Genomic DNA, 14,681 nt, shown 5'->3' with positions numbered 1-14,681 from the left:
GCGGCTCCTGACCGGCTCAGGGTTGAGTTCTGGATGGAGGCCGCTGGCTGGAAAGAAGGACAATGACGATGTTTTAATGCAGCACAGCACCACAGAAGTGATGCAATTTGTTACTTAACACAATACATGAGAACGTGACTGAGGCCCAGATTAAACCTCAGTCTCAGTCTTTAACTCGCCAGGAAACATCGATTCTGCAGCGACTGGAGACGGCGAGGCCAAAGGCCGGATATCTGACCATCTGACTGGACAGGAGAGGAAGGAGAGGGTGAGCGGCCCAGACGACGGAGACTGACAGACACGGCTAATCAAGCAGCGTGTGTGTATGTGTGTGTGTGTGTGTGTGTGTGTGTGCGCAATGGGGCGGAAAATCAGTTATGTCCATACGACAAACTCCAGGAGGAGCGAACACATGAGTGATGCCGATTACACGCCTGCTGTGTCTCTGTCCCGGCCTGAAGCCATTCAGAGTCTGTCGCAGTGTGTGTGTGTGTGTGTGTGTGTGGGCATGTTTTTGTGAAATATCAGGACAAAAATGTGTATAATGACATGGGTATTACAAAAAGAGGGAGAAATATGAGGACGTTCCCCATGTCCTCACTTTTCAAAATGCTTATAAATCACAGAATGAGGTTTTTTTTCACAGAAAGTGTGTGTGTGTGTGTGTGTGTGTGTGTGTGTGTGTGTGTGTGTGCGTGAGTGGGTGGGTGTGTGTGTGTGTGTGTGTGTGTGTGTGTGTGTGTGTGTGTGTGTGTGTGAGAGAGTGTGTGCGTGTGTGTGTGTGTGTGTGTGTGTGTGTGTGTGTGTGGACTGGTAATCCCTACGTTATGGGGACAAAATGTCCCCACAAAGATGGCAATATCTGAAATCCTCGTCCTTGTGGGGACATTTTTAGGTCCCCATGAGGAAAACATCTTATAAATCAGACTAAGTGATGTTTTTTGAAAATGTAAAAATGCAGAATGTCTCCAGTGATGGGTAGGTTTAGGGGCAGTGTGTGTGTGTGTGTGTGTGTGTGTGTGTGTGTATGTATGTGTGTGTGTGTGTGTGTGTGTGTGTGTGTGTGTGTGTGTGTGTGTGTGTGTGTGTGTGTGTGTGTGTGTGTGTGTGTGTGATGGTTAGGTTTAGGGGCAGTGTAGGGGGATAGAATATACGGTTTGTACGGTATAAAAACCATTGCGCCTATGGAAAGTCCCCATAAAACATGAAAACCCAACATGTGTGTGTGTGTGTGTGTGTGTGTGTGTGTGTGTGTGTGTGTGTGTGTGTGTGTGTGTGTGTGTGTGTGTGTGTGTGTGTGTGTGTGTAAATATAGGCTTAACCGATGAGAACAAGAGAGCAATGTCTGCAGCCTAAATCACCGACTATCATACGTCTACCGCTCCCTCAGACTGAACTCCTCACACACACCAAACACACACCAACACACACACCACTGCCCATAGTGACATCACAAAAGCTCAGGCCGTTACTAAGCAACTGGATCACATCGTCATAGCAACTGTTGAAGGGGGGGGGGGGGTGATCAGTTTCTTTGAGACATCATAAGGGAGCAAAAGCATGGATAAAATTAGCTCTTGTCTAAAGTCCTGTCCTCTGTGAAAGACGAGCCACAGCTGCCCCAGTTCCTGCTGCTCACAGTGAAGATCTGAGAGATCCAAACCCGGGACATGAGGAGAGTTATACGGTTCTGACACACACTAATGATGAAGTTCAGCTCTGAGCTCACGTCTGTCCTCCAGCAGCTCGAGCTCGACTCTGAGCAGGTCAGTGGGAACGACACACACTCTAGTGCCAGAAGTATTGATCCGCCTCCACATCCCAGAGTTCAGGTGTTCAGCTCTTCATGGCCACAGGTGTGTAACTCCAGCTCTAGACCTGCAGACGCTTCTACACACACTAGAGAGAGAATGGGCCTAGTGCAATGCAAAGCGTGGGATGCAGTGGGGTAAAGTGCACCGCCACTGGACTCTAGAGCAGTGGAGACGTGTTTTCTGAGTGACCAATCACACTTCTCTGTCTGACAATCCCATGGACGAGTCTGGGTTTGGCGGTTGCCTGGAGAACCGGACTTGCCTGACTGCCCTGTGCCACGTGTAAAGTTTGGTGGAGGGGGGATTATGGGGTGGGGTTGTTTTCAGGGGTTGGAACTCTTAATGCTTCACCAAGACATTTTGGGCAATTTCATGCTCCCAACTTTGTGGGACCAGTTTGGGGACGGCCCCTTCCTGTCCCAGCATGACTGCTCCAGTGCTCAAAGCGTCTCCATAAAGACATGGATGAGCGAGATCCTTCAAGTCCTGTAAGTTGCGAGGTAGATCTCCATAGTTCTGATGCTCACGTGCCACTGTTGGTGCTTTGGGCGGGGTCAGGGGTCAGCGGCCGGTTCTCCACTGGTCCTTCATGACCCTGTGGCCGGTTCTCCACTGGTCCTTCATGACCCTGTGGCCGGTTCTCCACTGGTCCTTCATGACCCTGTGGCCGGTTCTCCACTGGTCCTCCATGACCCTGTGGCCGGTTCTCCACTGGTTCTTCATGACCCTGTGTCCGGTTCTCCACTGGTCCTTCATGACCCTGTGGCCGGTTCTGCACTGGTCCTTCATGACCCTGTGGCCGGTTCTCCACTGGTCCTCCATGACCCTGTGGCCGGTTCTGCACTGGTCCTTCATGACCCTGTGGCCGGTTCTCCACTGGTCCTCCATGACCCTGTGGCCGGTTCTCCACTGGTCCTTCATGACCCTGTGGCCGGTTCTGCACTGGTCCTTCATGACCCTGTGGCCGGTTCTCCACTGGTCCTCCATGACCCTGTGGCCGGTTCTGCACTGGTCCTTCATGACCCTGTGGCCGGTTCTCCACTGGTCCTCCATGACCCTGTGGCCGGTTCTCCACTGGTCCTCCATGACCCTGTGGCCGGTTCTCCACTGGTCCTCCATGACCCTGTGGCCGGTTCTCCACTGGTCCTTCATGATCCTGTGGCCGGTTCTCCACTGGTCCTCCATGACCCTGTGGCCGGTTCTCCACTGGTCCTCCATGACCCTGTGGCCGGTTCTCCACTGGTCCTTCATGACCCTGTGGCCGGTTCTCCACTGGTCCTCCATGACCCTGTGGCCGGTTCTCCACTGGTCCTCCATGACCCTGTGGCCGGTTCTCCACTGGTCCTTCATGATCCTGTGGCCGGTTCTCCACTGGTCCTCCATGACCCTGTGGCCGGTTCTCCACTGGTCCTCCATGACCCTGTGGCCGGTTCTCCACTGGTCCTCCATGACCCTGTGGCCGGTTCTCCACTGGTCCTCCATGACCCTGTGGCCGGTTCTCCACTGGTCCTTCATGACCCTGTGGCCGGTTCTCCACTGGTCCTTCATGACCCTGTGGCCGGTTCTCCACTGGTCCTTCATGACCCTGTGGCCGGTTCTCCACTGGTCCTTCATGACCCTGTGGCCGGTTCTCCACTGGTCCTCCATGACCCTGTGGCCGGTTCTCCACTGGTCCTTCATGACCCTGTGGCCGGTTCTCCACTGGTCCTTCATGACCCTGTGGCCGGTTCTCCACTGGTCCTTCATGACCCTGTGGCCGGTTCTCCACTGGTCCTCCATGACCCTGTGGCCGGTTCTCCACTGGTCCTTCATGACCCTGTGGCCGGTTCTCCACTGGTCCTCCATGACCCTGTGGCCGGTTCTCCACTGGTCCTTCATGACCCTGTGGCCGGTTCTCCACTGGTCCTTCATGATCCTGTGGCCGGTTCTCCACTGGTCCTTCATGACCCTGTGGCCGGTTCTCCACTGGTCCTTCCTTGAAGCAATTTTGATAGAGACTGACCACTGCAGACCGGGAACACCCCACAAGAGCTGCAGTAAGAGCTGGATCTACTGTCTGTCCTCATTATACAGGTCATCATCAGGTGCCATGAGACGCACGCAAAGACCCAAAAACCAGATCTCTCATGATCAGGAGCTTTTCCGATTCATATTTTATTTCCACATGCAATCTAGCATCTGATGTGTATGTTTACAGTCCCGACATCAGAGCTGCTTCTGTTATGACTGCATGAATCCAGACTCGCATGAGCAGAAGGAACACACTCATCTCAAACCTTCCCATGTGAGTAATCAGACTGCAGTCCATCTCCGATTCTACGCATTTACAATTCGCTTTCCAATCAACTCGAGGCATTTCTCTCCGCCTTCCCTGAAATATGCAGAATAATGTGCGATACACCACAAATATTTTACATTATTGTGAACCAGGGCAGGAGATAAACATGACTGAATTCACTAACTGAGCAGAAATCCGTATTTGTCTTTGGTAGGACACAGGCAAGTTCATTTTCATAATCACAGCAGAAACTGCAACAACTTGTGGTTTATTGAATAATATCCTGGCTCAGCTCTCGTCAAACTCTCAGCTACGGTGGCCCAGTAGTGCACAACACAACAAAATCAAGCCACAACACAACAAAATCAAGCCACAACACAACGACATCAAGCCACAACAGAACAAGATCAAGCCACAACACAACGAGATCAAGCCACAACACAACGAGATCAAGCCACAACAGAACAAGATCAAGCCACAACACAACGAGATCAAGCCACAACAGAACAAGATCAAGCCACAACACAACGAGATCAAGCCACAACACAACGAGATCAAGCCACAACAGAACAAGATCAAGCCACAACACAACGAGATCAAGCCACAACACAGCGAGATCAAGCCACAACAGAACAAGATCAAGCCACAACACAACGAGATCAAGCCACAACACAACGAGATCAAGCCACAACACAACGAGATCAAGCCACAACACAACAGAGTCAAGCCACAACACAACGAGATCAAGCCACAACACAACGGAGTCAAGCCAAAACACAACGAGATCAAGCCACAACACAACGGAGTCAAGCCAAAACACAACGAGATCAAGCCACAACACGACAAAAATCAAGTTGTGAAATGTGTTGTGGCTTGATTTCGTTGTGTTGTGGCTTAATGTCGTTGTGTTGTGGCTTGATCTCGTTGTGTTGTGGCTTGATCTTGTTGTGTTGTGGCTTGACTCCGTTGTGTTGTGGCTTGATCTCATTGTGTTGTGGCTTGATGTCGTTGTGTTGTGGCTTAATGTCGTTCTGTTGTGGCTTGATCTCGTTGTGTTGTGGCTTGATGTCGTTGTGTTGTGGCTTAATGTTGTTCTGTTGTGGCTTGATGTTGTTGTGTTGTGGCTTAATGTCGTTCTGTTGTGGCTTAATGTCGTTGTGTTGTGGCTTGATGTCGTTGTGTTGTGGCTTAATGTCGTTCTGTTGTGGCTTGATGTCGTTGTGTTGTGGCTTAATGTCGTTCTGTTGTGGCTTGATGTCGTTGTGTTGTGGCTTAATGTCGTTCTGTTGTGGCTTCATGTCGTTGTGTTGTGGCTTAATGTCGTTGTGTTGTGGCTTGACTCCGTTGTGTTGTGGCTTGATCTCATTGTGTTGTGGCTTGATGTCGTTGTGTTTTGGCTTAATGTCGTTCTGTTGTGGCTTGATCTCGTTGTGTTGTGGCTTGATGTCGTTGTGTTGTGGCTTAATGTTGTTCTGTTGTGGCTTGATGTTGTTGTGTTGTGGCTTAATGTCGTTCTGTTGTGGCTTAATGTCGTTGTGTTGTGGCTTGATGTCGTTGTGTTGTGGCTTAATGTCGTTCTGTTGTGGCTTGATGTCGTTGTGTTGTGGCTTAATGTCGTTCTGTTGTGGCTTGATGTCGTTGTGTTGTGGCTTAATGTCGTTCTGTTGTGGCTTCATGTCGTTGTGTTGTGGCTTAATGTCGTTGTGTTGTGGCTTAATGGCTTAATGTCGTTGTGTTGTGGCTTAATGTCGTTGTGTTGTGGCTTAATGTCGTTGTGTTGTGGCTTAATGTCGTTGTGTTGTGGCTTAATGTCGTTGTGTTGTGGCTTAATGTCATTGTGTTGTGGCTTAATGTCGTTGTGTTGTGCACTACTGGGCCACCGTACTCAGCACATAAACATAAATTAACATGGATTTTTTTTGTGCAAACTTTGCAAACATGAGCCCAGAGCAAAAGGGCTGCAATGATATAACACCAAAAACAAACAACCAGCACAATCACCTCAACACTGAACATACACGCTCAGATTTACTCCTGTAATTCATCGAACACGCACAGCAACAATAATATTGACACAAGCCCTTCCACACCTGGATCCTGCATTCAAACTCAACAAACATCAGGAAACTCTACTTTTATTCACTGATAATCCTCTTTAACTTTCTCTCTTTGTCTGTCCTTCCTGCTTCTGCTGCTTTTGTCCATAACTGTATCAGGACAGAGGCGTGTGCTGTAAGCGTGTCTGGTCAGGCTGGGTCATATCTGCATCAGGACAGAGGCGTGTGCTGTAAGCGTGTCTGGTCAGGCTGGGTCATAACTGTATCAGGACAGAGGCGTGTGCTGTAAGCGTGTCTGGTCAGGCTGGGTCATAACTGTATCAGGACAGAGGCGTGTGCTGTAAGCGTGTCTGGTCAGGCTGGGTCATAACTGTATCAGGACAGAGGCGTGTGCTGTAAGCGTGTCTGGTCAGGCTGGGTCATAACTGTATCAGGACAGAGGCGTGTGCTGTAGGCGTGTCTGGTCAGGCTGGGTCATAACTGTATCAGGACAGAGGCGTGTGCTGTAGGCGTGTCTGGTCAGGCTGGGTCATAACTGTATCAGGACAGAGGCGTGTGCTGTAAGCGTGTCTGGTCAGACTGGGTCATAACTGTATCAGGACAGAGGCGTGTGCTGTAAGCGTGTCTGGTCAGGCTGGGTCATAACTGTATCAGGACAGAGGCGTGTGCTGTAAGCGTGTCTGGTCAGGCTGGGTCATAACTGTATCAGGACAGAGGCGTGTGCTGTAAGCGTGTCTGGTCAGGCTGGGTCATAACTGTATCAGGACAGAGCCGTGTGCTGTAAGCGTGTCTGGTCAGGCTGGGTCATAACTGTATCAGGACAGAGGCGTGTGCTGTAAGCGTGTCTGGTCAGACTGGGTCATAACTGTATCAGGACAGAGGCGTGTGCTGTAAGCGTGTCTGGTCAGACTGGGTCATATCTGCATCAGGACAGAGCCGTGTGCTGTAAGCGTGTCTGGTCAGGCTGGGTCATAACTGTATCAGGACAGAGCCGTGTGCTGTAAGCGTGTCTGGTCAGACTGGGTCATATCTGCATCAGGACAGAGCCGTGTGCTGTAAGCGTGTCTGGTCAGGCTGGGTCATTAGACGCTCCCTCAGGCCCGATCGATCCTTGATCTAAAAATAGTGCTACCCATAATCCTCTTACTTTATCTGGATGGTGACCCGGGCGTTGATGCCTTACTGTGTAACCTCTGATGTCAGATGAGACCGCAGGGAGAAAGTCTTTTATGAATCATATTCTTTTTTTTTAAATACATATTTGTTATCTAAAAGCAAATAAATTGCTTTATGCACGACTGCACTCTGTAAAAACACCTTTTAGTTTGCTTTACTCAATGTCTTAAAAACTAGTAATCTGTACTGTTCACATACTAACCCTATTCACTCGGAAATCCCAAGTTAAGATGAATTGATTGGTTTGAGTGCTATTTTGTTAAGCAAAAAAAAACGTCAATTCTTTCCCTCATATCCTCCACTTCTGCATTAATCTTTCCCTGTTTGCATTCACTCGAATGTTGAATTGTCAATACAACTGACACATTTGAGAGAATATGATTTTAAATGGATGTTTTTTGTTTGAGCTCACCATCATGGAGATCAGTGTTCCCTTTGGTTCTGCACCTGTAACTTAATTTATATTATTATAATTCTCTTCCTATTGCAGCGATGCAACAAGAAATCACAAATGTTTGATTTCAAAAGGAAGGGAATGTACACACTGATCAAGCATAACATTATGACCTAATATTGTGACCCGTCTCTGATGGACTCTTCTAGACCCCTGAAGGTGTGCTGTGGTATCTGGTACCAAGATGTTAGCAGCAGATCCTTTAAGTCCTGTAAGTTGCGAGGCGGGGCCTCCATGGATTGGACTTGAGCCGACTTCAGCACATCCCACAGATGCTCGATTGGCTTGAGATCTGGGGAATTTGGATTCAAACTCGTTGTTGTGCTCCTCAAAGCATTCCTGAAGCATTTGTGCTTTGTGTGGCGCATTATCTGCTGAAAGAGCCACAGACACAGGGAAAACCGTCTCCATGAGCGGCTGGACATGGGCTCAACAATGCTGAGGTAGGTGAGACGGGTCAGAGTCACATCACATGATGGAGGACCCAAGGTTTCCCAGCAGAACATTGGCCAAAGCATCACTGCCTCCGCCGCCACGCCTTCTTCCCATAATGCACCTGGTGCCATGTGTTCCCCAGGTAAGCCACGCCTTCTTCCCATAATGCACCTGGTGCCATGTGTTCCCCAGGTAAGCCACGCCTTCTTCCCATAGTGCACCTGGTGCCATGTGTTCCCCAGGTAAGCCACGCCTTCTTCCCATAGTGCACCTGGTGCCATGTGTTCCCCAGGTAAGCCACGCCTTCTTCCCATAATGCACCTGGTGCCATGTGTTCCCCAGGTAAGCCACGCCTTCTTCCATAATGCACCTGGTGCCATGTGTTCCCCAGGTAAGCCACGCCTTCTTCCCATAATGCACCTGGTGCCATGTGTTCCCCAGGTAAGCCACGCCTTCTTCCCATAGTGCACCTGGTGCCATGTGTTCCCCAGGTAAGCCACGCCTTCTTCCCATAGTGCACCTGGTGCCATGTGTTCCCCAGGTAAGCCACGCCTTCTTCCCATAGTGCACCTGGTGCCATGTGTTCCCCAGGTAAGCCACGCCTTCTTCCCATAGTGCACCTGGTGCCATGTGTTCCCCAGGTAAGCCACGCCTTCTTCCCATAGTGCACCTGGTGCCATGTGTTCCCCAGGTGAGCCACGCCTTCTTCCCATAGTGCACCTGGTGCCATGTGTTCCCCAGGTGAGCCACGCCTTCTTCCCATAGTGCACCTGGGGCCATGTGTTCCCCAGGTGAGCCACGCCTTCTTCCCATAGTGCACCTGGGGCCATGTGTTCCCCAGGTAAGCCACGCCTTCTTCCCATAGTGCACCTGGTGCCATGTGTTCCCCAGGTAAGCCACACCTTCTTCCCATAGTGCACCTGGTGCCATGTGTTCCCCAGGTAAGCCACGCCTTCTTCCCATAGTGCACCTGGTGCCATGTGTTCCCCAGGTGAGCCACGCCTTCTTCCCATAGTGCACCTGGTGCCATGTGTTCCCCAGGTGAGCCACGCCTTCTTCCCATAGTGCACCTGGGGCCATGTGTTCCCCAGGTGAGCCACGCCTTCTTCCCATAGTGCACCTGGGGCCATGTGTTCCCCAGGTAAGCCACGCCTTCTTCCCATAGTGCACCTGGTGCCATGTGTTCACACACATCTGACCACAGTCAGAGACACACACACACACACATCTGACCACAGTCAGAGACACACACACACACACACACACACACACACATCTGACCACAGTCAGAGACACACACATTCGCTTCATATTTCACTTTTTAAAGCAATCGGTTTGCATGTTTTCAGCCAAACGCCGTCTCTTTATGTGCACATTGACCTGAGAGATGTTCATGTTCAGGCCACACTCAAACTATTTAAAATTACATTTAAACCTAAAAAACATGATGATGTAACGCATACGACATATTTAAGATGCTAGGCTACTAATCAAATACACAACTTTGAGACATGAGTCATGTGACTCCTTTGTAACAAAAGGGCAGATTTCTTCCCAGTGAAGCACATGATGCTCAAACTGAGGGATAACCAAATAAAAATATAAAATTCCACTTTTCACTCAAAATGTTATCCCGATAATATGATTTGCTATAAAAACATATTTATGCATATCGTGTATTAATGAGAGTGTGTGCGGTTCATGCAAAGCTGTTTCAGAGCGGCACGAAGAGGTGGGAGAGCGAGTTATTTCTGTCCTCTCTGAGACACGCTTCTCTCGCTCTGAGTGTGTGTGGGCAAACACACACACTCCCATTCATCAACTACATCTGCAGGTTTCTGCATTATGAGACTTCATTATTCATAATTCAAGGCTTGTGGTATGAATTCATTTCAGAGATTAAATAACAAGAGCCGCATTGTCTGGATGTCGATTTCTTTTAACCAGAGAAGAACTCATCATAACACTTTCATGTGTGTGTGTGTGTGTGTGTGTGTGTGTGTGTGTGTGTGTGTGTGTGTGTGTGTGTGTGTGTGTGTGTGTGTGTGTGTTTGTGTGTTTGAGTCAATCACACAGGAAGAGTATCAGCTGACTGATTAACATACATCTGACAGCAGAGACACACACACACACACATCTGACCGCAGTCAGAGACACACACACACACACACACACATCTGACCGCAGTCAGAGACACACACACACACACATCTGACCGCAGTCAGAGACACACACACACACACACACACACACATCTGACCGCAGTCAGAGACACACACACACACACACACATCTGACCGCAGTCAGAGACACACACACACACACATCTGACCGCAGTCAGAGACACACACACACACACACACACACACACACACATCTGACCGCAGTCAGAGACACACACACACACACACACACACATCTGACCGCAGTCAGAGACACACACACACACACACACACACACACATCTGACCGCAGTCAGAGACACACACACAGATCTGACCGCAGTCAGAGACACACACACACATCTGACGTCAGAGACACACACACAACTGACCACAGTCAGAGACACACACACACACACACACATCTGACCACAGACACACACACACTCACACATCTGACCACAGACACGCACACACACATCTGACCGCAGAGACACACACACACACACACACACATCTGACCACACACACACACACACACACATATCTGACCACACACACACACACACACACACATCTGACCACACACACACACATCTGACATGTGTAGAGATCCCCAGAGATCGAGCGGCCGTACCTGCTTCCCCTGGAGGGTGTAGATCCTCTTGACCGCTCCAGAGTCCAGCTTGATGGCGTCAGTGATGTCCTCGAGCACCTGCTCATAGCAGTGCGCCGTCTTCCTGTTGAGCAGGACCCGCACCGCCTTCCTGGGCTTCACTCCGCTGCGGAGGACCGTCACCAGCCTGGGCCGGATGAAGGCTTTGCCCTCTTTGGACTGCGGCCCTGACTTCAGGCTGGCGAGGGACGGCGGGCACTTGCTGGAGCCCGGGGCCCTCACGTTCACGGACCAGTTCGGGTTGACATTGTTGGAGTAGTCGAGCTTCTTAAAGGCTTCAGTGGAGCCGCACACATAACTCTCACCTATAATCAGAAGAGTGTGTGTTTATTCTTCAATAGAGATGATGAGGGGAAAGACCCGAGGCACGGCGGTCAAACACTGATTGAACTCCTGCAGGATGAATTGAGTGGCCTGGTTTGTCGTCCACTGCTCTCATTTTGATCCAGTCTCTCATAAAACAATATGCAATATTAAAATGAAATGGCATCTCATTCATAGTTTTTTTCATGATCCCAAGATCTGCTCCCTCCCCACTGAAGGACTGGTTTAGAAAATCAGACAAAAGTACGAGACTGAGGGAAAGAACTACAATCCCATGAAGCCTTGCGATCAGCATAACCTAAAAACCATAGAGGAATATAAAACTACTGCTTTACAAATGTTGATCATACACAGGATTATTGCAAAATATGAGAGCAGTATTTTGAAAGCGTAGCGAGATTATTTGCAGTGCTTCATGGGAGTGGGCGGAGCTATTTTGGATTTGGAATCGCTGAGTTAGTCCATTTTCAACCCAACTTGGGTTGTTTTAACCCAGCAATTGGGTTGTTTTAAGCCAACATTTAACCCAACCGCTGGGTTAAAACAAGAAAATTGCTGGATTAAAACAACCCAATCGCTGGGTTAGTCCACTTTCAACCCAACTTGGGTTATTATTAACCCAGCATTTGTCTAGAGTGCAGTTGAGTGTGTTGGAGCTGCTTTAAAGACCTCCTCACCTTCCACCAGCTGCTCGACGCCGGTGATCTTTTTGGACCCGTCGATGGCGTAGATGATCCGGACCCCCTGCGGCAGGTTGACGTTGTCCGAGAGGGTTCGGGTCAGGTCGGCCAGCAACGCGTCGAAGGTTCTAATGCGGTCCGATGAGATGGCATACACGATGCCGTTGAAGTAGCGGTCCCCGTTGCGGTAGAAGCGCACTTTCTTCGCCTTCTTCTCCGAGCTGAGCGCTTTGAGCGTGCGCGTCCGGTACAGGCGGCAGTGCGCGCTGTGCGTCGGGCTGAGCAAGCCGTTCTCCCGGCCGGCGCCTCGGCTCTGGCGCTGCGCGGTGTCCCGCTCGTCGAAGTGCTCCTCCATCAGGCCTGTGGGAAGAAGAGGAAGTCACCAAACTAACTGACGGATTAATCCCTGCATGCTCTTTCAACCTGTGCCGTGGATGTCAATCGACCTCTCTCTGAAAATAACCCTTTAATGACAGATTACATGTGGAGCTCATCCTGTTGTTGACTCTGCAGAACTACAGTATTTCAGGATCAATCAGATGCAATAACTGCATTATTATTATTATAATAATACAATGTTCATAATAAAATCATGTAATAACAATGTTTACATTATGAGAAAATTATGTCAATTCGTCATATTTTCATTATTGTAATATCTTTCAGTCTTAAACTAATGGAATATTTAAATATTCATGCAATTATGATTTAAATCTGTTGCCTTTCGAAGATGTTTTTAAATGTGCTGTAAGGAAAGCTATAACACTCTAAAAAATGCTGAGTTAAAAATAACCCAAGTTGGGTTGAAAATGGACTAACCCAGCAATTGGGTTGTTTTAAGCACACATTTAACCCAACCGCTGGGTTAAAACAACCCAATTGCTGGGTTAGTCCATTTTCAACCCAACTTGGGTTATTTTTAGTTTTTTAGAGTGTACAATAATGAAAATATGACGTTTTATAACTTTTTTATTATTAAGATTTTATTACGTTTTGAGCAAATTACACGAACATTTGATTACAATAATATTGTAATACTTATAGCATTGTGTGCAGTTTTTACAATCCTTGATTGAGATCTGTGATGCTTTCATACATTTAAAAAAATATTTATATAAATTTAACTATTTTACTGTCAAGTGATAAGCACGTGAAGACTAAATGTACACTTCATTTGAACTTTTAAACACTTTTTCAAGTACATTTTTAATTTAAAAAATTCATTTTTAGTTATTAATATCGATATTTTTTGCTTGCATCAACATGTGAATCAAATATTTAAAAACATACAGACACAAAAGGGTATTTTAAATCAATTATTAGAGATAGCTACAGATTGAGCATCACAGGCGGTTTGACAAACATTAGGAACATGACTTTTAATTATCAATATTCTCAATATATTCGAGATCCAGAGCTCATCTCACTTCACAATAACAGATCATCAGAACTCCTGAACTGACCAGAGATCAGTCTAACAGCAGGTGCGAGCTGTCGGACGGGTTTATTCTGATGACAGATGATAAACACACACACACACACACACACACACACACACACACACACACACACACACACACACACACATGTACTTGCCTTGAGGTGAAGATCTGGGCGATGCTGAAGGTTCCCGCTTCAGTCGCGGAGGAGCTCTGACAGGAGTCGTGATGAGAGCCCGCGCCTCCTTTGTTGTCCCGCAGAGGAGACTCTCTCTCTCTCTCTCTCTCTCTCTCTCTCTCTCTCTCTCTCTCTCTCTCTCTCTCTCTCTCTCTCTCTCTCTCTCTCTCTCTCTCTCTCTCTCTCTCTCTCTCTCTCTCTCACACACACACACACACACACTCAGTCTCTTTCTCTTTCTCGAAGCTCCGTCACGATTCAGAGAACCATCAGAAACTAGTGTCTTAAATGCATTTCTGTAGGTGTAAATTACATAATTATATAAGGTAGCCGACATTGACTCTTCATGAACAAGTATAACAAGTGTACCATAACATCTGCAATGCACTCAATTAAAGGTGCAGTGTGTAAGTTTGAGCGGCATCTAGTGGTGAGGTTGTGAACTGCAGCCGCCCACCGCTCACCCCTCCCTTTCAGAGCACATAGAGAAGCTACGGTGGCCCACACAGGACAAAGATGTGCTCATCTGAGACAGCAGAGAGTAGCTAGAGCTCTGTAGAGAAGTTTGTCCCTTTAGGGCCACTGTAGAAACATGGCGGCGACTTCACTGTACCCGCGGTGTGTGTAGATAGAAACGGCTCATTCTCAGGTCATAAACACATAACGGTCCAGTTATGTGTATTATATTGCATTTCTGTCTATAGATCCTCATAAATATTACACACAGCACCTTTAATGAAACTACTTTGAAATGAAATTAGCTCACAAAACCCATAAAAACAAGTCAAGAAACTGTTCAGAAGTATTTATAGTGATCATACATGAGATATCAGAGTGGCCCAAATAAAATAATGCTTAATTGTTGGACATTTTTAAAAACATAAATGATAATATCCATGCGCTGAGATATCCTCTCGCTGGAGTGTGTTGGACAGACGTCTTCATCACATCCTCCTGACCTCTGCTGGACAGGGACATGAAGAACAGGATATGAGACATCACACATCT

General features: G+C 48.1%; 1 protein-coding gene across 2 annotated transcripts in view; it reads right to left on the bottom strand.

The window, feature by feature from the left end:
* Positions 1–13,765, bottom strand: part of dclk1a (doublecortin-like kinase 1a) — a gene marked incomplete at its 5' end in the record, with an annotated part of 101,494 nt that extends 87,729 nt beyond the window's left edge. Inside the window, 3 exons of one of the 2 annotated variants that reach the window (XM_079804692.1) lie at positions 11,014–11,357; positions 12,054–12,416; positions 13,653–13,765. In XM_079804692.1, coding sequence (XP_079660818.1) covers positions 11,014–11,357; positions 12,054–12,411 — 702 coding nt within the window. Of the gene's footprint in view, positions 1–11,013; positions 11,358–12,053; positions 12,417–13,652 lie in introns of those variants that run through there. The other variant, XM_079804694.1, reaches the window with a different exon arrangement.
* Positions 13,766–14,681: the final 916 nt, after the last annotated feature.

This window comes from Gobio gobio (assembly GCF_949357685.1).
Source record: "Gobio gobio genome assembly, chromosome: 22".
NCBI lineage: Eukaryota > Metazoa > Chordata > Actinopteri > Cypriniformes > Gobionidae > Gobio > Gobio gobio.
The sequence above is the reverse complement of the archived record's forward strand: the minus strand, read 5'-3'. Positions and strand labels throughout refer to the sequence as shown.